The sequence below is a fragment of the Protopterus annectens genome, chromosome 15.part0, assembly GCF_019279795.1.
Source record: "Protopterus annectens isolate FY-2018-M chromosome 15.part0, PAN1.0, whole genome shotgun sequence".
NCBI lineage: Eukaryota > Metazoa > Chordata > Ceratodontiformes > Protopteridae > Protopterus > Protopterus annectens.
Window position 1 is genome coordinate 350,278,318 of NC_056749.1, and position 26,787 is coordinate 350,305,104.

The 26,787-nt window shown below is 38.9% G+C and overlaps 1 protein-coding gene across 1 annotated transcript in view; it reads right to left on the reverse strand.

The window, feature by feature from the left end:
- Positions 1-2,823: 2,823 nt before the first annotated feature.
- The window catches only part of AR (androgen receptor), a 659,717-nt gene continuing 635,753 nt past the window's right edge, over positions 2,824-26,787 (reverse strand). The window contains exons 7-8 of the mRNA XM_044057107.1: positions 23,166-23,311; positions 2,824-3,517 (exon numbers count right to left, since the gene is read on the reverse strand). Of these exons, the coding sequence (XP_043913042.1) occupies positions 3,362-3,517; positions 23,166-23,311 (302 nt within the window). The 3' untranslated portion in view covers positions 2,824-3,361. The remainder of the gene's footprint in view (positions 3,518-23,165; positions 23,312-26,787) is intronic.

Below are 26,787 nucleotides of genomic sequence, written 5' to 3' on the forward strand. Positions count from 1 at the left end.
CCTTCTGCTTATGTTTTATCAAGTTAATTTCTGATTACAAAGAAAAAAAATAATTTGCTGACATTAAAATGTATATACATATATTTATATGGATCAGGACTGTTTGATCGAAAGATCAAACGTTCAAATCCATTTAGGACGAGCATACTTATGCAAAAGTGCTTTTCACCAAAAAAGCATTTTCGTGTAAGTATGCCTGTTGCCGATGCCGTACTACGGTGCGGATAAGGGAAAATTCCCTTTTCCCCACTGTAGTACGGTCTCGGAGGGAGAATATTAAAGTAGGGGATGTGTGGGGGGCACAGCCTCCCTGCAGAAACGTTAATGTAGATTTTTTTTTTTTATTCACACACTTTAACGAAAGCGCTTTTTCGATGAAAGCGCTTCGTTAAAGTGTGTTTGGTGGTTATGGATTCGGATGTTTGATCTTTCGATCAAACATCCTAGATCCATATATATATATATATATATATATATATATATATATATATATATATATATGATTCTGGTATGACAAGATCTCTTTTGAGATTTATTTGCTTATTAGTTTCTGTGTTTGCTGGTTTGCTACCTGGGCAGTTAGCAGGGGAAGGATAAATGAAGTAAGGATGCACAGTTTAGAATGATCACTCCACCAGCATGCCTATAAGAAGTAGGAAGAAACCAAAATACCAAGAGAAACTCCCCACATTTGTCAAAATAAACACTACTTCCACTATACAACTATGAATGCCTTCTGTCATTTTACAGCGTAATGCTAATTTTGCATGAGTAATTGCAGTATGCTAATATGCTGCACTTTATGGCAGAGGACCTCAACAGGTGGTCTAACACATGGCCACAGTCTTTGACTGCTTCCTTATTAACCTTTGGCTCACCTCTGAAAATACAGTGCATGTCATCTATAACAGCAATCTACATCAAGCTCAAACTGGTCTTCCCAGTTTTATGCAAACAAATACACTACTATATTTTTTAAAAGACAAATAGTATTTTTGTGTGTGTTTATACATCAGTGGTCTTACAGACAGGGCAGATGAGAGTCAAGAATTATTCTGTAGCTGGTTTTAGGATTAAGAGTACCATAATATAACATATGTAAGTTAAGCAATCAAAACCCCACATTTTTTACACTGCATAAAATCACTCACTGTACCTCAAAACCAATATTATTTACTTCATGAGGTACTGGCCAAGAAATGATAAACACAGAAACAATAGCAGCTGTTAATTGCAGCTTAGACTTTATCATTTCTGTATGCTGGGGGTGGGGTATTCAGAAATGTTTAGCGCCATAGATTAACGAATGCAATCAGGTGTGTGTAATTCAGGTTTGCATAATGCGATACATATGCATCTGATGTAAATGCTAAGTGCCAAAATATTTAAGTGCCCTAATATTTATTTCAGATGCATGTGCAGCCTCTGTTAAGTGTACATATGAAAGAAATACAAATACTGCCTTGTGTTAATTAGTGCCACACCTCAGTGCTAACCATTTATATAATTTATGTGTGAGAAAAAAAGTGCTACATAAGACCTTCTAAAGCAGTATCTGTGTGAAAATGTGAAAACCCTGGTGCAAAAAGCACGGTGGGAAAATGAGTAGGAAACAGGTATTGAAGCAGGATACAGACTTTTAAGATTTGCATTTCCAGATTATTTACAACGAGTTTTTGATAACTATGGTCAGATATTCATTATTTTTGCAAGATTTAGAAAGTGCACTCTGAAATTATACATTCAGTTAGCACACACGTCGTCAGTGTGTACATTATCCAATATACATATATACTCTTGTACTCTCTAAACAATACAAAATGAGATCGAGGGAACTTGTACTGTGCTTAGAAATGTAAGCACGTGAGGCAAAATGGTTCACTCACACAAACACACACCTCTTTCAGTTTTGTAGTACAGGAGCTGTGGCGACTTTGCAATCTGGCACTGAAAATATAATTTCTTCTCTTATCCTTTTAAACATGTAACCCCACCACCAACTGTACTATTCTGCTACTATCAGAAAAAGAGTCAAGTATAAAAAGAAATTAAGTGTTAAGCACAGCTATAGCAAGCAAAGCAGTTGTGTGTGTCATTTTTTTATATTCTACAGAATCCAAACGGCAACAGCTGAAACACTCCCAGCAGAATCCATTATGATAGTGACAGTAAGGAGGCTGCATTTTAAAAATGGGACTTGTGTCATTTGTGTCTCTTAAATCTGCTGCATCTGTTCGGATACTTCATTCCTCCTCCAGTTGCTGATTTCTGTAGCAGACATGGTCCATATTTCAGGCAAATTGTCTGCCTATTTGCTGAATTGCTGCTCCATCTCATTATAAGGGTTTTGAAGGATAATGAAGGAAAGTGAGTCAGCTATAAATTAAAAGTATACATCTTTGATGAGTTTCTTTCCTCCTGCTGCTTTTGAGAAACCGACCCCCAATCTTGCCACTAAGCTTCTCAGTGACTTACTGGTTATCAGCCACTGTATTCGGCAATACAGTCTTGGTAGGTGTCATCTACATTAGATGTATACAAGCCAGAAGATTCTATAATGCTAAATGACATTTGTAACAAGCACTCTGTTTTGCCAGCCCAACAAAAAGTGTTCTGTAGTTCTGAAACATTTACAGAGTCCAAGTAGATGCTTGTCTTTTTATCAGAAGTATCTTTGATGTCTTCTAAGTGGCAGTCCTGTAATATAAGACGACCCCCAAACAAACACATGCATACACCCGTACTGAATGTTAGTCTTTGGCTCAAATGATGGCTGAGTTACAAGGCTGAAAAGATTGATTTAAAAATAGAAACATGCTTCCCTTAAAGTATTCCAGAATCTGCTTTTATACGCAACAGCGCAACAAAAGGCCTCAGCTTACGTGACACATTGTCACAGCAATAACAAAATCCTTTACAGACTAACTAGAAAACAACACTGTACAAAAACTTTGGAACATAATGACATTTGTTTTCTACTGTTGGTAGTCTTACAATGACTGATTAACCAGCCAGTCTGCAGTGTTCCTTTTTTGCTCATACTGCATCTGCAACAGTCCTGTGAAGTACATTAGTGTGCCAAACTTTCTGATGTGTTGAGACAAACTGATGTGGCACAGATAGTACATGATTAAGGCCTGCAATGAAAGCACAAAGAAAACTTATGGCAGAGGTGCTGCTTGCATGTTACTGTTTAAATAAAGGGGGTGCATACTAAAAAGAGGGTGTAGGATGGTGGAGAAACAAACAAGCCATTAAGAACAGTGTAAGACACGGCTGGTGTGGGCCTTTTCCCCTGCCTTAGTGCACACACCAGGGCACAGCTTCCAAGGCACCATAGATGATGTAAGTTTACTGGATGTTACTGTTTATGGAAGAGTATTGGCTTCACCATTCCTGACAGAATCTTGGGTACTTGAACCGAAACAATTTCACCCATCATCTCTGGAAAACTGACACTCAGTGACTGTGATTTAATGAAAAGGTCAAATGTAAAATGATGTAGCTTGCTGACAACCTGGAATTAAAAAAAAAAAGTTTCTTAGCATGAACAATTGCAAAAATAGGTGCTGAATCACAAGAAATTATATACTACATCAACCTGTCTGCTGTAAATATTTTCTAAAACTGAGAAACTCAGGACTGTTGTGCAATATTTAGACACCTAGTTTGGTGGAATTGAAACAGTAAAACCTGTTTTATGCAGTCACCCACCTGATGCCACAATTACATTGTGAACCTTCTCCAGGGTCATACCTTCTGTTAGAATATTATATGGATTACATGCTGAACTACTCTAAACTTTGAAAAAGTATGTTAATAAACTAAAAGATTTATGGAACATGTTTTAATACTGAGGCTTCATTTCTTGTCTACTATAACTGCAAGATGAAATTTAGAAATCTAATTGACTGTGGTTTGTCAAGGATGCAGAATTAAACTGAAACAAATGTATTGTTAGGGATCAGAGATTACAACAATAATGGCTGTGGCCTTGACTATGACAAAGGTGACCTGGATTGGGAAAACTGACTCTGCACCTGAGAGGCTACCTGGGAAGGCTACATACCCCCTAGAGTGGAAGGACCCACCTGGGATGTTAAAGCTGGTAGGACACAGGGAGTAACCAGGTTAAAAAAATACCATCAAGGAGTGGAAGCAAAAGAAAAATGAATAAAATAGCTTAAATAATATACTCAAAAATGTTTAATAGATGTAACACAGTTATGCTCGCAGGAAATCAACAGGTCCACTTAGTATTCCTGTAAGTAGCAGACAGCTCACTGCAGCTCCCAGCCCTGTTTATTGTTACTGCTAATCCATTTATCGCACATTAATTTAAGGCAACTCACCTACCTGCATTCCATGGTCTCCTTCAGTAACTTGCTCTATTTTCCTCAACACCTTGCCACTGAAACAGTACTTCCTCATACCGTTTCTGAATCTAGCCACATCTGCCTGCCACCCATGTCTTCTCCTACCTCTATTCTTAAACTGTCATTCTCTTATTTGTCCCATTGCTATCTTATGTATCCATATCACCTGCCTTTGTCTTGCCTAAAGCAAAAATTCCTAGCCTCTCTTCATGTAACACCTGACCCATTCCACTTTCCATTTTTGTAAACATTCTCTTTCTTTCCCCAGCAGCTCAATTACTTTTTTCATAAAATGGCAGCCAGAATGAACATCGGTATTCCTAGTGCTGCATCACCAAAGGCTCTGTATAGGTTCCACTCCTCCAGCAATGGACCTCAGTATTCTACTGACCCTTGCATCTGTGGTATAACAATGGCCCAAGTTCCTGTTCCTCTTTTGTGCACATCAACACGTTCCTTATCCACAATGCAATTTTTTTTCATGATAACTAACCAATATAAGTTTGCACTTATCCAAACTGTTACCCAGCCTGCCATCTCTCAGTGCACCCATTTATAACCGATCATATTCCTTCTACCCATCTTCCATAGTCACCAAAATGTTGGTGCTATTCTAAATAAGTTAATCAAAAAATGATTTTCTGCCCTGAGCTTTATTAAATACAATGAACATGAGCGAAATTTGTGTACACTACTGATCCAGCTTCTGCTACATAAAGCCGCTTTGCAGACTATGTTAATAGTTTGATCACACAGGCCACCCGTGCCTTGCAGCAGACATCACACTGAAGATGTGCACACAGAGAAAGAATGATGCATGTTACAGAATACCTAACTCACCCTAGTAAATCTTTTTGGGGGTACTCAACATAAAAAAGTTATGCATATGTAAGGGCTCATTGAATTCTTAAAGCTAATCAGACCATTTCAGCTCTGCTTTTGTGCTATAGAGGAACATTTCATATCATATTATGAATTTCTAACTGAGTATTTTTTTATTTTAACTTAAAAGGCTGGAAACCTAATAATTCAAGCACGAATTGTGGGGTATATATGTGTATATGTACATGAAGGTTATCTTTAGTTGCTCTCTCCCTGGCTGCTCATTTTTGTATACCTTAATGCTGTTGCTTTGCTACCCTTTTCCACACATTTCTTTTGCTCAGCAAGTGTTTGAGGGATTTGTGAATCATTCCTGAGTACTGTTTAAAGTATACTCCAGGTGTTTGAGGGATTTGTGAATCATTCCTGAGTACTGTTTATACTCCAGATGTTTGAGGGATTTGTGAGTCATTCCTGAGTACTGTTTAAAGTATACTCCAGGTGTTTGAGGGATTTGTGAGTCATTCCTGAGTACTGTTTAAAGTATACTCCAGGTGTTTGAGGGATTTGTGAGTCATTCCTGAGTATTGTTTAAAGTATACTCCAGGTGTTTGAGGGATTTGTGAGTCATTCCTGAGTACTGTTTACAGTATACTCCAGGTGTCTGAGGGATTTGTAAGTCATTCCTGAGTACTGTTTACAGTATACTCCAGGTGTTTGAGGGATTTGTGAATCATTCCTGAGTACTGTTTACAGTATACTCCAGGTGTTTGAGGGATTTGTGAATCATTCCTGAGTACTGTTTAAAGTATACTCCAGGTGTTTGAGGGATTTGTGAATCATTCCTGAGTACTGTTTAAAGTATACTCCAGGTGTTTGAGGGATTTGTGAGTCATTCCTGAGTACTGTTTAAAGTATACTCCAGGTGTTTGAGGGATTTGTGAGTCATTCCTGAGTACTGTTTAAAGTATACTCCAGGTGTTTGAGGGATTTGTGAATCATTTCTGAGTACTGTTTACAGTATACTCCAGGTGTTTGAGGGATTTGTGAATCATTCCTGAGTACTGTTTACAGTATATTCCAGGTGTTTGAGGGATTTGTGAATCATTCTTGAGTACTGTTTAAAGTATACTCCAGGTGTTTAAGGGATTTGTGAATCATTCCTGAGTACTGTTTAAAGTATACTCCAGGTGTTTGAGGGATTTGTGAATCATTCCTGAGTACTGTTTAAAGTATACTCCAGGTGTTTGAGGGATTTGTGAATCATTCCTGAGTACTGTTTAAAGTATACTCCAGGTGTTTGAGGGATTTGTGAATCATTCCTGAGTACTGTTTAAAGTATACTCCAGGTGTTTGAGGGATTTGTGAATCATTCCTGAGTACTGTTTACAGTATACTCCAGGTGTTTGAGGGATTTGTGAATCATTCCTGAGTACTGTTTACAGTATACTCCAGGTGTTTGAGGGATTTGTGAATCATTCCTGAGTACTGTTTACAGTATACTCCAGGTGTTTGAGGGATTTGTGAATCATTCCTGAGTATTGTTTACAGTATACTCCAGGTGTTTGAGGGATTTGTGAATCATTCCTGAGTACTGTTTAAAGTATATTGCAGGTGTTTGAGGGATTTGTGAATCATTCCTGAGTATTGTTTACAGTATACTCCAGGTGTTTGAGGGATTTGTGAATCATGCCCGAGTACTGTTTAAAGTATACTCCAGGTGTTTGAGGGATTTGTGAATCATTCCCGAGTACTGTTTAAAGTATACTCCAGGTGTTTGAGGGATTTGTGAATCATTCCCGAGTACTGTTTAAAGTATACTCCAGGTGTTTGAGGGATTTGTGAATCATTCCCGAGTACTGTTTAAAGTATACTCCAGGTGTTTGAGGGATTTGTAAATCATTCCCGAGTACTGTTTAAAGTATACTCCAGGTGTTTGAGGGATTTGTGAATCATTCCCGAGTACTGTTTAAAGTATACTCCAGGTGTTTGAGGGATTTGTGAATCATTCCCGAGTACTGTTCAAAGTATACTCCAGGTGTTTGAGGGATTTGGGAATCATTCCCGAGTACTGTTTAAAGTATACTCCAGGTGTTTGAGGGATTTGGGAATCATTCCTGAGTACTGTTTAAAGTATACTCCAGGTGTTTGAGGGATTTGGGAATCATTCCTGAGTACTGTTTACAGTATACTCCAGGTGTTTGAGGGATTTGGGAATCATTCCTGAGTACTGTTTACAGTATACTCCAGGTGTTTGAGGGATTTGGGAATCATTCCTGAGTACTGTTTACAGTATACTCCAGGTGTTTGAGGGATTTGGGAATCATTCCTGAGTACTGTTTACAGTATACTCCCGGTGTTTGAGGGATTTGTGAATCATTCCTGAGTACTGTTTAAAGTATACTCCAGGAACCCTGCACCTTGTAGAAACACTGGGTCATGTTTACTCTTTTCTTTGTTTCTTTCTCTTTTTTTAAACTATTAGCTTTATTATCAAACATGCAGCAACCTTGGCATGAGACTAACAAAGGAAAGGATATATGGGGGGGGGGCAGAAAAACTAGTTTATAGTTTTGTAGGTTTATATGCTTAGAATTGTTTTCCCCTTGAGTATCTGAAGAAAAAAGATATCTGCAGTAGAAACTGCAGTAAAAATTCATATTCTCAGCTGGGCATTCACAATTAACAAATGTAAGGGGCAGACAGACTGACATACAGGTAGGTATGCATGCATGCAGGTAGACAGTGAAACAAAACAATGGACATTATGTCCAAGTAACTTTATAATACACTGCTGGGATTCTAGCCTACATTTTTGCCAATTCCAGTACTGTGTTCTAAGCATTGCCTAACTTAATGAACTCCTGTCCTGTCCTACATTACCTGAAATAAAGATGCACATTCTCTGTTTTGCACATGCACAGAAATCAGTGGTGCATACTTCTGTGTTATCAACAAAATGAGTGTCATTTATCATACGATCACAGGGTCATACGAGGTTACTAGGCTATCGACCTAGAGGTCATTTCAAGCCTAGTCATTTCATCCCAATGTAATACCATAGATACTCTAGTCAATAACCAGAATTGTATTTATTAATGACTGCCCATGTCCAGGAGGGTTGTGGGTGCTATCCCCAGTTAAGAATTTACGGTGCCACATCCACTCGTCCAGGTACCTTTTGAACATTGTCATAGAATTGCTCTGCTTCACATGAATCAGCAGGCTATTACAATGATGCGGCAGTCACTGGGAGAAAAATCTATCGCATTTGAGTTAACAAGGTCAAGGAACCTTTGTGCTAGTGAGTTAGGGCTAGAGTAGGTTTCCTAGTTGATGGTGGGATAATTGAAAACCCCCGTGACCACAGTGTTTGGCAATATTTGGACTGACTTCAGTTTGGTCAAGTAAGCCTCATACTCGTCATGATTCATGGAGGGGGATCTATAACTAGATATGACTTGAATGGGGTGTTTACCCACAGTAATCTGAACATGGAGTAACTCCGTGGAATTGTCCAGTTTAACTAGTCGGGAGGTGAATTTATCTCGAATATAGATAGAAACATCACCTCCTTTGTTTCTGACAAGTTTGTTTTGCAGTCTGAAGGTGTGGAAAGCACTGTAGCCTTGCAAGACCAGGGTACTCTCTGAGTCCTTGAACCAGGTTTCTGTGACTGCACAGACATCTACATCTTCCAGTGACAATAGTGTTTCCAAGGTGTGCAGTTTTTGGTTTAAGCTCATAGTGTTTAGCAGCATAACCCTTATTTTGTTATGATTAACAATTTTCAAGCTTCAATTTTGTTTTTGACATCTTGCCTAAAAATGCACTATGTGGGAGGCAAGAGCATTTGCCAGCAGCTGAAAGCCTAGTGATGCCAGGTGCAAACTGTTTCTGGCAAAGCAGAGAGGTTTGTTGACCATGTCATCCCAGGCTAACAGAAACTGGATCCCTTTTCAATGACACCAAAAACTAAGCCAATTATTGAAATCAGTCATTTTTTTTAATACTGTAGCATCAGTATAGGTGAGGGTAATATGTTGCCCAAAGCTAGGGACATACCTGCCTGGGACACATATTGAGGCAGCTCAATCATGTCTCATACATTCCAGTGAGGTATGTCTCAGGTCATTCTCTCCAACATGAGCTAAGTCATAAGAGTACTTGTTGCTGACAAACTTGAGTGGATGCATGATCTGATGAATCCTCGCACCAGACAGGCAGCTGACCGTGACTTTCTCATCTAAACTGGTGAGTGGGACATCCATGTGTCTCACTCTGGGATCTCCAATGACAAGAAAATGTATTTTTTGAGTGTAATGCCTTAAGGGCTTGGTAGGTGAGACACTGGCATTGCTATGTGTCTTGGGTGCTGTGGGAACTGTGTTAGTTGTAGCAGTCTTGTGTTTTGGAGGTCTCTGGTGTTTTGGTAAGCTTTTTGAGCGAACTTCCGCATATGCTGATTCACGTGATGGATGCATACTATGTGTATGAGTAGTTGTGGGTGAGTTGACAACATCTTCAGTGTTACTGTTTTGAATGCGAGAGAGCAAGGATTCAAGATTCCCGGTGTAGATACATCTCTCACATCTGTACTGCAGTAAGTTATTAGTAGAAGGCAGTCTGTGTACATGAGGAAGTTGCTACATTATTTCAGGAGACCCAAGTCAACAAGGCTGGTAGGAGAAACAAGGGTATTCCAACTGTCCATAATGCTAGGTTTGAAGAACTGTTATCACAAAGGGGGTGGTTTCAGGACTGATCTAGGAGGTGCTCTGTAGATGGGTATTTCTGCCTGAGTTTTGGGCTGGTGGTTTAGTAGGTCACAGCTCACTAGCAATGTTTCTTAGAACAAAGAAGTACTAAAGATGAGGACTACACTAATGTACTACAGCTGTATCTAAGGGAAAAATTGCTGAAATTACCTGTCCGGGTATGGTTCACAATTGGGCGACAGTGCACGATGCGCAAACAAGCAAAAACCTGCTCAAATGCAGGATTTAAATACCCTAAGCTAAAAACTTAAAAAAACTTAAAAAAAAAACTCAAAAGAATCAATGAGGGTGCTTACTCCAAGCTATAGACCAATCACCCTTCTCCAGACAGGTTCCAATTAGCACACTTCTATCACAAGGGTGCAGAAGGGCCCTTCCAACGAAAGATAGCTTGGAAAATGAGCTCAGAATACAACAGTGACTACAAACAGACCCAGATACAGCAAACCTGTATCTGGACTATGCTACACCTACTAGATACACTAATTTAGGAGGGAAACAGTAAAAAAAATGTTTTAAACAACAATGTTAAACAGCAAGGAGACACTAAAGAATGTTTTAAACAGCAAACAAATTAATTCTTTAAAACACTGCTTGGCAGGAAAACAGAGCAAACAGAACTGATGCTTTGCAAACAGTGAAAAAGTAGCAACAATTACTTTGCCAACAGCGAAAACAGCAAAAAAAAGCTGTGCAACAGTGAAAACAGCAACAAAATATGATTTAACAGGCACAGTATAGCAGACAAATGCAGTACAAACAAGGTTTACAGTATTAATATAGTATTAAATAAGCAGAACACAATAAAAAGTGCAGTAAATAGTACAATCAAGCAAAAAAAAAAAACAGGCAACTTGCATAATATAAAGGATTATGAGGGGGTTGCCAATCATAACCAACATATTATGTATTAGATACATGGATGTCATGAAATTCACATCAAGAGTGAAGCTTACGATGTGAATGTTGGCATCCATGCATAGAACACATAATAACGGGTTATGATCGGAGACCCATCATAATTCTTTGTAGTGCATTGAGCTTTATCTGTTCCATGCACTACTATTTACAAAAAAAAATGCTAAGTGTTTTGCTGGCTTTCAAATCCATAAAGCTCTTAGCTTGTGCTCTCAGTAAGGCAGTAACACATTCATAGTTTATAGAAGGTTAGGGACACATTATCGGCACAGACAGCAGGCAAGAAACGCATCTATTTTTAATTCTGCTGTCGTCCTCTGCTGGTCAGTACTGACAAATTTAACTGCCTAGCGCAACACCCAATCTTAAAAAATGAACTTTTGTTAAGATTGGATCTCAGACTATAGAAGGGCTTTACTGATTGGTCTTTATTCAGATATCAAAGTGTAATCACTGAGCTCCATGCACAACAATAGTTTTACTGGTGGAATACATTCTAAGAACATATTTTAATCCCCCTTAACCTTTGTCAGAAAGTCATGCTAAGCTCTCAGTGTGAAAAGTGAGTGATGTATGAGTACTCACTTTATCAGTTGATCTTTAAGACGGCCCTTTGAAAAAGTCTGCTACCTCAGGACAGGTATAATGAAACCATCATGCTGATATTAGAGGAAACATTATAAAATTGTTACTTTAAAAATTTAGTGCACCTTAGATTATCTGCATCAACTTCTAATACTTTGAGTATTTTTTTTATTTTAACTGCCAATGTTTGCATCAGTAAGACAACCTCACAGACTGCATGAGTGGAATTTTCTTGGGCCCAGATGATCATGTCATCAGTGTATATGAGTGTACATCTACTGCTTTGAGAAATTTTTAGTGTGTTTACACATTACAAGCACTGGTCCAAGGATAGCTCCTTCTGGGTTGGCCATATTCAGTGCTTATCATGAAATACCTGCTTTGAAGACATGAAGAGAGAGAGAGAGAGAGAGAGAGAGAGAGAGAGAGAGAGAAAAACGTCTTTAATTTGAAGGGTATGGTTGTTGAATATAAGGCCTTGATGACATCACTGAAAACAGCATTTCTTGAGTTAACCTACTTCCAAGGTATGAAACAGGCTAATACTGAGGGTGCATAATGCATTAATATTACTTCACCCTTTTTTTAAGACACACTGATGATGGCTAAAAAAGGGGCCAAATGCATCTTATTAATATTAATATGGCCTTTTCTAAAGCTACATTGATACTGGCTAGAAAGCGAGCTAAATATATCTGTGTGCATCTTTATCAGTATTGGCCACCACGCTGAACAGCTTCAAAACTTTTATTTAAAACACAATTAAAAACACAGCAATGAGCGCTTTCGGGACCAAGCCCTTCTTCAGATACAAAACTCAAAATGAAACTGCAGTTTTTATATAACTCTTCAGTTAACATTCAGTACAGCACCCTCCTTTTCTTTAGTGCAGGCCTTAAAAGTATAACCCCATTTAAACGAGGGGTTTAGTATGCTGCTAGCTCAATGATCCATTTAGTTTCATTCACCTCTGTCTCATTAATCAAATCACCTCCCCTTTTGTTTTTATTTACATGTTGTATAACCATAAAATTAAACTTATAATTTTCATACTTAGGAATGTGCTGGAAAAGTGCATTATGTTCATGTTTTAATCTTACAGAGGACAAATGGTTCAAAATTCTGTTTTTCAGCATGGAGTTAGTTTTACCTACATAGAATGAGCTGCAGTCCTGACAGACAGCCAGGTAAACAACATTCTTTGTTCTACAATCTGCATACAAATCAAAACAATATTGTTTTCCTGATACAAGATGTGCATACGATTCTGCCTCCACAATGCACTTACATGCTTTGCAATTTCTGCACTTTTCGTGTACCTGCACATTGTGTAAAATTGTTCCTACTTTTTTCTGTCTTCCCTTCATGACATAATCAATCCTTCAGATTTTTATTATTTCTAGAGCCAAAAACTGTTTTTTTCTCCCACAACCTTGGCTATTTTTCATCTGTCAACAAAACATTCCAATTCTGTTTTATTATATCACAAGTTAGAGAGTAACCTCTGTCGAAGGGGATACAATAAAAATAGAGTTAAAGATGCTATTATTAAGAGTAAACAATACAGAAGTAATATGTCTAGGCCTTGGTTCTCCTACAGACAACAGGATGGAATACCTGTTCAGTCTAGAGCCTCACAGATGGATAATGTGAGGCTAATGCATAACATAGAGGGAATATGTGATATAATAAAACAGAATTGGAATGTTTTGCTGACAAATGAAAAAATGTGTCCTCTGTAAGACTAAAACATGAACATAATTTCCAGCACATTTCTAAGTATGAAAATCATAAGTTTAAGTTTATGGTTATACAACGTGTAAATAATAACAAAAGGGGAGGTGATTTGATTAATGAGACAGAGATGAATGAAACTAAATGGATCATTGAGCTAGCAGCATACAAAACCCAGGTTTAAATGGGATTATATCTTTAAGACTTGCACTAAAGAAAAGGAGGGTGCAGTACTGAATGTTAACTGAAGAGCTATATAAAAACTGCAGATTCATTTGAGTTTTGTATCTGAAGAAGGGCTTGGTCCCGAAAGCGCTCATTCCTGTGTTTTTAATTGTGTTTTAAATAAAAGATTTGAAGCTGTTCTGCGTGGTGGCCAGTACCTGCTTTTTTCTTCTTTCTTCTGGAATCTTTGTGGGCAGGCAGCCTTTGGTGGATTATCTACAGTTCTTTTTGGTTTATCTTTATCAGTATGGAAGTAGCTTTCTCTAGCATCATGGCCAGAGGTGAAAAAAATGTCCAGCAGGTCTACATGAGGAATCTATTAGAAGTCAACAAAACAGAACTCCTCACAGATACATTGGATGAGTAAAAAAATGCTGAAACTGCAGGTAAAAATAACAAAAAATATTTTTTTGGTCTGGGAGAAGGGGTAAGCTTCCCTGCACCCTCCATGTGGGGGACTTCAATCCCCACACCTTGTACTTACATATACTAATTCCATGGCTGCAAAATATAGGGAAACGAGAAATTACCCACAACAGGTCAAAGATGGTACACAAAACCATGACATACACTAAAACTGAGAACTACACAAATTTATTCCAACTGACTTTTGGGGAGATTGATTCCAACAGTATTCTACTAACAGGCTAGTTTTCTCTGATAGGTAGATACTGTCCATACGAATCAGGCTGGATATTTGAGTCAGCTTTTGTAACAGGCAGTTTATTTGCTATCTTCCAGATCTCAGGAAATACACTGAAGAGATGGGAATATTTATCATATACACCTTAGTGGAATAACCATATAAGTGTTATAAGCCCACATGAATTTGAAATGAGGGCTATCTGGCTAAGCATGTCATACAAAGAAAAGCTAACTTCGGCCACAGAGAGTGAGACAGAGAGAGAGAGAGAGAGAGAGAGAGAGAGAGATGTTGCATGAATGTAAGTCTGCTGAAAAGCCAAAAATAGGATGTGCAGGATCATTTTGCACTTGGCATGTAGGAACCCATCCGAAGCAGAACAGATCTATATAATACCTGCCAAACAATTCACTAATTTGTTTTGGTTCAAAGCCAAGGACTCAACTGTCAGAGAGTGTAAGGCCTTGACCCTTTCAGATAGATTATTTGTTTCTCTTCAGATGCTGCTAGGACTATGTAATACAGTGTTTTGTCTCATTTAGAAACAGTGATTTAGATGCGTTTGTTAACCTGTGTACTATTTGTTCTTTAGCAAACAGTGGTGATCATGAGCAGCCTGAAGGGAGGTATGTCTGTACTTAAGCTAGGTTGCTTACTGACAGGCAAAGGCCTGCTTTAGTTCTCTTATTATCAGTGTAGCTAGTTCACCATTTCCTCTCGTTTCCCCTACAGGGACAGACTCTTTTTTGGAAAGATATGATTTTAATGAACAGCTATACATGGCATAAGGACAGCTATCCAGCAACAATCTGAGTAGCCTTTCACTTCTCTTCTGGCAAGAGTTGCCTCTGTATTTCCCTCATGAGTAGTGCATGAGCACCTACACTCGCCTGGTGTTTTTATGAATTCTCCTTCTCACTTTCATTCTGGTTTAAAGGTTACATGAAAGATATACACTAATCTTTCCAGTCCATCCATCAGTAATGCTGTTACTTCTCTGGTATGAGAGGAAGCCTGACTCATTATAAACCTGATCTCCCTGCCATACCTTCCCAGATCTTTAAATGCCCTAATCACATTCCTTAGTCTACTGCCCAAGCCATCATGGTGCTACATCTAACTCTTTAGAAAAAGATCTCATTAACCCCAGCCTAGCATCTCTGTTGTCCTGCTTGTATTCAGCTTCCCAGCCTGCTCTGATGCATCACTTGTGCGTGCACCATAACGTGTTTCCACCCTTCACACCTTTTGTGATCATCTTACTTGTGTCTTCCCATACATTACTAAATTTAACCCCACAAAGGGAGTCACTGTCAGTGGTGAACCGGTAGCAACTTAGTTCTCCAGATAGCGTGCTTGTGTCATCCCTGAGAAGGGGCAATTTATCCAGTGAGCTTACCCAGTCAACAGGTTTAAATAAAACCTTCTTGTTCACTATAGCCTGTTCTTTCCAATTACAGTTATTACGACATCTAGTTATTGGTAATGGAGTCAGTGATTTTCAAGATCGTTTTCTTTTTGTCCGTATTAACCCTATTCTCATTTATTTATTTATTGACCGGGAAAGTTCACTGGGTCAGAAATCCATTTTCAGTTCAGGTTCTGGGAGAAAAGCTCCAGTTACAGATCTATTTTACAGCATGATAATACACATATTAAAAGATCAAAGTTTTTACAACACGATAATGTTCACATTAATAAAAAGTGTACAAAAGCATATACAGTGATCCACAGAGTATTAGGTTTTATAAATGTGGTAATTTGTTAGTAGTAAAGATATAATAGATACATTCATAGTAAACAATTCATAGTAAACAGTAGAAACATTCATAGTAAGTAGATACATTCATCATAAACAGTTCTTATTTATACAATGAACTACAGTCTATTTGCAGATTATTGCTTAAGATTGAAAAGGATCATATAAGTCAGAAAGTATGAGTCAGAGAAATCACAGATTTTGTTTACAGTGGTCTATATTTCTAGGCAAAAGGACAGATAATGATTGTTAAGAAAATAGATTTTTAGGGCAGATTTGAAGGTATTTATGGAGTCAAGTTGGGTAATATATGGGGTAGGGTGTTCCATAATTTAGCTATGGAGTGGGAGTACAAGCTTTGACCAGCTCTTTTATTGGGTTTGTATTCATTTAGAAGCAATTTATTTGAAGACCGAAGAGTGGTTAAGTTTCTATATATTCTATAAGAGTGTGATTTGAGTACTTGAGTATAGGTTCTCTGGTTAAAGGCTGGTAAATAGCCACTTAGGATATCAGGGAAGGTGCCACTATCAGAATATTTGTGTAAATCTGAGACTAGGATACAGCCTAAAGTGGATTCAGGTTGTTTGTTTATGTTCGTGTAGGGCCTGTAACAAGCTGTGTATGCCTATGCAGGTTAATACAATTACCTGGGGAATTTAAGATTAAGTTTTGGCAATTAATGTTAGTGTCCCCTAGAATGACTGTTTCATTGGCTAAGTTATAGGTTTCCAAGATAAAAAATCTTCCAGGATAGGGATGTTTTGACCTGGGGGAATATACTGTGATGCTATGCATAAATGTCTAGTTTTATTAATTTATAATGATGCTAGTAAAATTTCCAAGTTGGCAAAGACTGGAACAGGCTTGGGAAAGGAAGTGATGGTTAAAGAGTTACAACAGATTAAAGCTACACCCCTGCCTTTCTTCTCAAGTCTACCTTTGCAAAGAATATTGTAACCAGTTGGAACTATTTCAGTGTCAGCTATATGTGGCTTGAGCCAAGTTTCTGTAACAGCTACAATATCAGAGGTATAATGAGATAGCCAGGCATGAAATTCAGTAATTTTGTTACAAATACTCCATCTGTTGATTATTATAAATAGATTTCAAGTGTTAGTGGGTAGAGGAGGGAGAGGGGGTATGGGTGATACTGGGAGAGTGGGAAGGGCCAGGGTATGGATGTACGTCACCACTTTGAGTTAGTAACAAGAGTTGACTAATAAGGTGAGAAATTAGAACATTTTAGAAGTGGACCTTGGAAAAAGAATAGGGAATAAATGTTCAGTTTGTTGGTGATGGGGAGAGCTCCGAATTTGGTGATGTATATATCGCTATATATGAAAAAAGAAGATGAGATGTTAGACTAGCTAGTTATATTGTATTGTGGTGTTCTAGATAGGGTAGGTGGTTTTAGAAAATAATGCGGGAAGGAATTGGTCTGAGTTAGAATGAAAAGTAGAAAGCTGAGGGAGAAAATTAAGAATACCTGATAGAATGAGGTTGGGCATTTTGTAATGTAATTGATATGGGATATAAGGCAGACGTGGAATAAGTGGTATTAGGAGGGTTGTAGTTTGAAGTATTCTAGGTACTTGGTATATGATACTTGGGTGTGGCTAAGGAGTGGATGATTGGATGGTGAAGTATGGGGGAGTGGTTTAGCGAGTATAAGTGTAATGAAAGATGGGATGAGTGTGAATGGGGGTACGATAGGGGAGCAAAGTGAGCCTGAGCATAGCGAGGGCGAATGGAGTGGGTTCCACTGAGCACCAAACAGCTCAGAAAACAACTATTATAAAGGATAGAAGTTTGGGCAAATATGGAAGGAGAAGAGCTAAGGCAAAAGTTTAGATTTACAGAGTAAAGTTATATAATTAAGAGAGAGTCCTCTTGACTTGAAGTAAGTATTGTAGTTAGGAATGGTGAGGTATGGCAGTACAATAAAGTAAATTTTAGAAGCTATCTGGTACAGTACTAGAAGTGAAGAAGCCTGGCAGGTACAGCACAGTAAAGAGAGTTACTACAAATTATTGGCGATAAAATCAGGGAGGGGACATGCAAGTTCTGGTGGTAAGGTAACAAAGAAGTTACTCTTGTAATAGTAATAGGCTTACGATTAGTTCTGATACATGAACATACTTTGCTCCACTTGAGTGGTTTGGGGAGACTTGTACTGTTGATCGGAGAATTGTATTATTAAGAGATGCCTCTGTAACTGTATTCTAGTGTGACGCTGCATGTCCTATACCACTAGTGGTTTGGGGAGACTTGTACTGTTGATCGGAGAATTGTATTATTAAGAGATGCCTCTGTAACTGTATTCTAGTGTGACTCTGCATGTCCTATACCACTACTGCTTTAAGCCCTACGTTTTCCTATACCACCAACACTACTGCATTCTCTACTTTGTGGTGCTTGCTTCTGTTCTTGAGCAATACCTGATTTCTTCCTCATTTTTCCGACACCACTCTTACAAGCATTCCTCAGTATTCTCAGTTCTTGACTTCAAGTTTAATTTATCATTTTATTTATTTGCAAATCAAGCAAGCCCACTGGACACCGGTATCTCTCTTCAGGGGTGGCCTTCAAAGTTATTTCTTCTACTTACCTTCTCTTTTTACCTCCTCTCTACCACTCCTTTCTGGTTCTGCCTTTACTCTGTCCCAAGAAGGTATTTTCCCTTCTATACTTTAAACAAAATATGTTAACTACATCCCAATTGTTTTATTTCTACTCTGCTTACCCCTTACCTGGTAATTTTCTAAGATTCTAATCCACTTTCAAATTCCATATTAACCACTGAAAAGTGACACCCCCCCTTTAACATTTTTGTTGTTTAATAAACAACAGATCCTCCTGTGGTCTCTTACCCACAATGCCAGACATCCTCTGCATCTCACCTACTTTTCACCCTCACCTTTGCTCACTACTGCTCCCCACAAAACTATTATTAGGTAGCCATATCAACATATTTTGGAGTAACTTTTAAAACAGCCTTAATCACAACTAAAATACATTAAAGTAATGTATTCTAAACAATAAAAATAAATGCTAAGCTAAATCTAAACTTATTTCAAATTACATGTAAAGCTGCAAAAGTGAATAAACATTATAAAACAATAATTTTAATTTAAAAAGAACACCAAATCATTATTATTATGTAATAGTAATATTTCAATACTAATGCTACTGAACTATTACTAATTTTGGAATTTACCTAAATCACTTTATAAACAAAAATCAAAGCTTTAAAAAATACAATCATGCTGAAGTAAAAAAACAGTAATTATTTCAGAAACCATACAATTCTACACAATACTACATGTAAACTCTATATATTTAACCATTTCATTAGCCACTAGATGGCACTATAGGTACAGTCAACTTAACCTGTACATCCCATTAACTCACATGTATGTCAAAAGAAAATAAATAAGGATGACATGCAAAAAAAAAAGTTTTGGTGCTGGTTCCACCTAAAATACAACACTTTGTTTTAAAATTATTTCTCCGAATGACTACAAGAGCCCATGGATCTTGATGTCACAGAAATTAAATTACTATCAACCAATATGCAGGATGGTACGAGTACGACATTTCACTATGCAGAAGAGTCCCAAAGCAGGCAATGAAGATAATCTGCTGACTACAGTCACATGCATGCAGTCTGCTGACAACAAGGCCTGTCTGTACAAATGGAAACAAAGGTCTTTTTAAGATTATAGTTAACCTGATGATTGCAGTTTTATATTCTTTCCTAACAACTGCATGTTTGAACAATTTGGAAATCCACTCCAGTCAGACTGTTCATTTTCCATATCTCATGGATAATCCTGCTCAAATGCCATTCCTTAATAATAGTATTTACCTGCAGCTAGGATAATCCAAAACTACTAACTGCAGAATTTCAGCAAAACAGCTGACATAAACTAACCTGCCACCTCCAAGCACACTGACACTACCTTCTGCCTGCATACCCCCCAATAAAGTCACTCACTGATTTTATGTTTGTATTTAACTTGAACATCACAGGCTAACATTCTTCTTCCCAAATGCAGATTTCACCTTATTCAGTACAGATGCTGTTTGCTAACCTTACTCATCTAAGTTCAATCATTTTCCTGACTTTTGAAATAAGTAGATGGCGTGAAGGTATGTGTGTGTCTATGTAAGTAGATGGCGTGAAGGTATGTGTGTGTCTATGTGTGAGATCAAATCCTTGCACTAGTCACATGCTCTGTTTTAATATATCTGACAGCATTATGGTGGATTTGGCAGGGTGGTTGCATCTTACTGGTCTCTAAGAAAGGTTGAATCATGTATTAGCCTCTCATTCACCCTCCAATCATAGCCAGCTTTCTGACACCCAGGATACCAACTCAACCAAAGCTGTTGGTACAACCGATGGAAAGTACCTTCTCTCTGTCATTTAAATAGGCAATAGTTGATGAATGTTCCTTTACCATCTCCCCTTCACCCACTCTACAGACACTAAGCTTCTTTCTTCACTGATATTCTGGTATAAAACATGTAGGTTAGCTACCTCTGGAGATTCTTTTATTTCTACATTTTTTGGCTTACAGAACACTATACAGTTCCCATATGAGTTATAAATTGCTGTCTGTATAGACGCTGTGTAACTGTTACATAAAGGGCAAGGGACTGTTACACAAACAGCAAATGCACAGTACAAGGTCAGTACATCTGATAGAGCAAGTGCAAAAAGGTCAGTAATCTATAACAACCTCCTAAAGTGTTTCTTGATGCCAAGAAACATAAAATTGTCATGGTTTCCACTTAATGTCTAGTTGCTTGGTTCAGAGAACAGGTTGAAAGCCATGGGGTACAATACGAGGTTTTGTAAAATGAGAGTGTAAGTAAGGCATCCACCAATTCAGAGGTGATATGTGTCATTTTTTTTACCACTAGTATGATCTTTGCAGTTTGAGAGCCATTTAAAAACAATTGTCTTGTCTGCAATTGCGGACAAAGTTAAATCAGAAAAACTCGGTTCAAATACAGACATCATCAGCAAATCAAAGATATACTCAGATTACATAAATTTGAAAATGTTTGAATTTTTCTTTTTTAGGAAGTTGGCTAAGCATGTACTATTACTTTACAGAAAAACACTGCAGTAAAACATTGGACTTCTGAATGAGAAATGTAAATGATAAAAAATTACAATACATAATACACAGAGCAAGATGTCAAGTTAAAGTTACTGGCAAGTGGAATATGACTTTTCTGACAGACTAGGCCAACAGTCTTGATGAAGGGCAGAAGTGCTTACAGTAGATACTGCTAGCACTGACTGGATGGAGACTGAAAGCTATGTGCTTTGCTACTGAAAATGCAGCCTTTCATGTATAAAGTGGGAACACAGCTTCTCTACACAAACTCAAGCGCAGAGAATACTGTGGAATGAAACAAGCAAGATCCTCTTCTCTGTATGAATAGTGGTGTGACAAAAGCCAATGACTTTTAGACCACTGGGCACAGTTTGTGAGTCAATCACAAGTAATGACTGCTATTCAGTAGTCCGTGCTGGATATCATGACACAGGCCCGCAGTACTGGGATGGAAGATATCAGGACACAGGTCCGCAGTACTGGGATGAAAAATATCAGGACACAGGCCCGCAGTACTGGGATGGAAGATATCAGGACACAGGCCCGCAGTACTGGATGGAAGATATCAGGACACAGGCCCGCAGTACTGGGATGGAAGATATCAGGACACAGGCCCGCAGTACTGGGATGGAAGATATCGGGACACAGGCCCGCAGTACTGGGATGGAAGATATCAGGACACAGGCCCACAGTACTGGGATGGAAGATATCGGGACACAGGCCCGCAGTACTGGGATGGAAGATATCGGGACACAGGCCCGCAGTACTGGGATGGAAGATATCAGGACACAGGCCCGCAGTACTGGGATGGAAGATATCAGGACACAGGCCCGCAGTACTGGGATGGAAGATATCAGGACACAGGCCCGCAGTACTGGGATGGAAGATATCAGGACACAGGCCCGCAGTACTGGGATGAAAAATATCAGGACACAGGCCCGCAGTACTGGGATGGAAGATATCAGGATACAGGCCCGCAGTACTAGGATGGAAGATATCAGGACACAGGCCCGCAGTACTGGGATGGAAGATATCAGGATATAGGCCTGCAGTACTGGGATGGAAGATATCAGGACACAGACCCGCAGTACTGGGATGGAAGATATCAGGACACAGGCCCGCAGTACTGGGATGGAAGATATCGGGACACAGGCCCGCAGTACTGGGATGGAAGATATCGGGACACAGGCCCGCAGTACTGGGATGGAAGATATCAGGACACAGGCCCACAGTACTGGGATGGAAGATATCGGGACACAGGCCCGCAGTACTGGGATGGAAGATATCAGGATACAGGCCCGCAGTACTGGGATGGAAGATATCAGGACACAGGCCTGCAGTACTGGGATGGAAGATATCAGGACACAGGCCCACAGTACTGGGATGGAAGATATCGGGACACAGGCCCGCAGTACTGGGATGGAAGATATCAGGACACAGGCCCGCAGTACTGGGATGGAAGATATTGGGACACAGGCCCGCAGTACTGGGATGGAAGATATCAGGACACAGGCCCGCAGTACTGGGATGAAAGATATCAGGATACAGGCCCGCAGTACTGGGATGGAAGTTCCCTGCTGGGCTGTGCAACACAGCAATACCTGGATAAGTGTGAACATCATGCCACACTTATGTGAACAGCAACAGGATCTAGCTGTCTACTACCTGATGTAAATTCCTATACAGAGACATACAGTTCTTTACATACTTGTCTGTCAAGGAACTAGTAGCTTCAGCTTGCTGATAAACCTCACATGAGTGTCTTACCAACTCATGCACCATTTTGTTATTTAGACCTTTTACAATGTGAAACAATCACGCTACTGATAAAACTACATTCTGCAGCATAATTTAAGAGTTAGTGTATTAATAGTGTAAATTTAGATGCAGAAGCAAATCAATTATTTTACAGCTGAACTTAATCTGCTCTACATGTGTAATCAAAAATTCTTAAGTTGCTTGGCTGTGCCAGCTCTACAGCCAGCACTGGGGTAGTTTACAGCTAATTAGCTGCAAAAATGATGCCATTAACAATTTAACTGTAAAAGGATTAGTTTTGTGCAGACCACTGAATTACAGTCAGACAGCCTCTGTGCAGTTCTGCAACTCATAAATATACCTATGTGCTGTGTGCGTGAGGTGCAGAACAGTAGGACATAAGAACATATCAGTTATGTGATTTGTACTTACAAACTGTAGAAAGTCAAGAAGCTTGGTCATATGGTAGAAACGCTGCACGTTGTTCTTTCTGAACATAACCACTCGCTCCAGTTCTTGAATATATTTTTTTCGTACTTCATCAAAGTTCTTCTGATTTTTAAAGCCGTTTGCTGGGGCTAAAAAGGAATGAAAAGTTATCAGACGGCCAAGTAATGATATTTTTAAGGATCAAATCAAATGAGCAATGAATGAAGAGAAAATCAGTATTGGATCAAAAGACCTAACTTATTCCAAGGTATAAACATGAGAAAACAGTGCCACAAGTTTGTAAGTGATCATTTCCCATTATTATTTATTCATAGTTACTGAAGTAACTTCATACAGACAGGATAGACAGGACTTAATATGCACAGTCTTCCAAGAGAACAGAAAGAAGGTTAAACCACAGACATGATTTTTTGAATGAAAACCCAGAACTGTGGCTGACAGAACCTCCTCCTTCACTTTTAGTGAAGTGGGATTGCTACCTTCTTTGTTTTTGAGGAGGGTTTTTTTATATATATACATCTCGCTCCAATTTTAAATCAAAAGTGAAACTGGTAAAATGTAATGTGTATTGTTTCCATCACTTTTTAATGCAGAGCAAAACCGCACTACCTTGTATTTCTACCTTAATCGCTTCATTTAACATTTACACACATATCTAAAATGACCATCTACCAGTAACATTGGAAGCAATCTCCCATTTGGGTATAATGTAATTCCACAGTAACATAAATGCCACAGTCTGTGCACAAAATTATTATCTGCTTGAAAATAAGTTACACAGAACTACTTCATCACAAGACAACAAAGAAAATGTAAGCATGAAGATGTCCAACAATATTAAGGTCCTACCATACAACAGTATAGGTTTTATCTGCGTCACTAAAACTTTTCAGTTGAGTATGTATCTTTTTTTAATTTCCTTCCTTACATCCTCTTCTGCATTTACTCATTACAAACTATTAAACTATAACTGACCTGCCTAACTGTGCTGATCTGAAAGCAGACCCCAGTGTTGGAAGAATAGTTAGAGGGAAGAGGATTGACCAGTTTCCTGTCGTCTCATCTGAGGTGGGTGCAGTAAGGTTCAGCTCACTTCAGGGCTGACTCAAGCAGATGCCCTTGGGGACGTAAATAACATGACAACTTCTGTAGCCTTGCTGTCTTATGAAAGCCATTTTTTCCTACCTCGATATCTGACCATCTGTCAGCCCAGTGTCTCCACCTGAAAAATTAACTCGGTGATCCCCAGTGTTCCCATGCAAGGAATTATTTCTTTTGGGAGAGACCGTGCTTTAAGGAGGCCCCTGCCTTCTCATGCAGGCTCTTGGGGAAAGATCCCTCAAAGGGACAGCAGGTGATACATACTCAGGAGAGAAGCCACCATCCTTTTGACGAGGGACGACTTCTGTTGGCCTTAATAGCCACCCACTCATTGAGCTAACATGATTTTTATATGTGGGTTAGGACAGGACATGAGAGGGCCACTGCAAGTCTGTGTCCCACCCCTGGCTGTATGGAAGACATGCTGACTGAGTTCCCACTACTCCCAGCCCAGCGTCAATGCTTCTTTGTCCTTTCTCCTTCCAGGGATTACAAAGTTATGCTCAACACTGTCCCTCTCCCGTAGGACAGGCAGGCCATCCTCCCTGTTACTTCATTATGCTGAAGCCACTAAGGGAACTTGGGTTGCCCGGGCTGTAGTCAGGTCTTTATTCCTTTATACCATAAGAGTGACAACAGCATATCAAGTTCAGTTCAAGACACTCTACAAAGAGACCAATAAGGCTCATGAAAAACACACCTATAGATTGCAAGTGTCACTCAGACCCACTGAAGGACTTTTGACCTCTCAGAACACCAGCTGGTACAACTTACACCAGTCAAAAGTAGCAAATGACTAGTAACAGGACCATTCTTAGGAGGAATGGCAGAAGGAGGTGGTAAAGATACTCTTGAATAACTTGACTGGAATGGGGTGAATAACAAATGTAAAAAAACATGTTTTGTACAGTTCCCCTTCTACACCACTTCTAAACTAGTCCTTTCTTTTCCCCAATTTATTAGCTTTACCACCTTACTGGAGAACAAAGCTGGCTGATAGTTTGCTGCCATGCTGCCGGGGCAGAGCAATTTTATGCCTATCCCTTCACAGTGGAGGCACTGGGTGTCTTGCTGAGCCCAGTGATGCATGCATGCTTCCCACATGCTGCCATTTTGACAGCTACTGTGATTCCTGCTACTGAAAGTGCACCAAACTCATCTTTCTTTGTTTTTTTCTTTCTGGCCATTTCTTGCTGCTATATCACCTGGTGCCAACCAGGTAGGAGTGACACAGCTGTCCAAACTGTCCTCCCTCACAGGATGTGTAAACTGAGCTCAACTGCTCACTCTTATACCTACAAGGGTGACATCTTGAGCACCTGGGTTATCAGTCATACCTCAGTGAGAGGCACAGTTACAATGCTATGCCTCTGGGGCACAGTTAGGAGTATACTGCACTGGGGCACATTTAGGACTTTATGCCTTTGGGGCACAGTTATGACTCTATGCTATTGGGGCATGGTTAGGAGTGTATTGCATTGGGGCATAGGCATGTGCAAAAATAATACCGTAAGTTCTATCTTCAGTTCTGATAGCCCCACATTGTTTCACAGTAACTGCCGCTCACTTAATGGGCCTGGAATTAATATGTGAAAGCCGAAAGCTTACCTTTGGGTGGGGGGGAGTAGGCAAAACATACCAGTTTTAATGCATCATTAAACCATGAACCGGATGCAGGGATATTGGCTGGCTTGCATGCACAGATTATGTATTCTGCACACCACTGCTGACAGAAGCTTTGGGGAGGGTTTAAAATGGAGAATTCTTTAAAATATTAAAGACACAATTCTAGTCCTGTGAGTACTAATCAGACACTACAGTCTGTCACAGCCTTGGATTTTTAGACATTACTCAAGTATACTTTCAAAATCAAACTCAGCTGAAACATTATCCTTCCTAGAATTTACTGATGGAAAATATAATGCATTTTATGAAAGGAAATAACCCAAATAAATCTGCTCAGGATGCTGCCTGTTGGTGAATTCTGTCATATTATTATTTTTTTGCACGCATGAACAAATACAGAGGTAAATTCAATCCAAAAAACTTTGGTAAAATCATGAAATTAATAAAATATACAACAGAGAACAAACACTTATTTTTCAAAAAGTGCAGATTAAATAGTTACTTTTTCATACCAAAATATAATGCTCTGGCTATGAACTCAGCCTGATCTCCTCTGCTGAAAGCAATAATAAAGTATTTTAATTGCCTCAGAAAAATTAAAGGGGAAATTGTGAGTGTAACCAGTTATCAACAGTCTGGCAGTTGTCACAAAGGATTAAGGCTTCAAACAATCAATATGTACCAAATTTTTTTTTGTCTATTACAATTACCATAAGCCTGCAAAATAAAATTATAACCAAACACTGGGTGTTTAAAAGTTTTTTATATATATATATATATATATATATATATATATATATATATATATACAATAAGAATAGATGCATTCATTACATTTAAAAGTACCTCATTTGATACTCATAAAATTGAAGTTTAG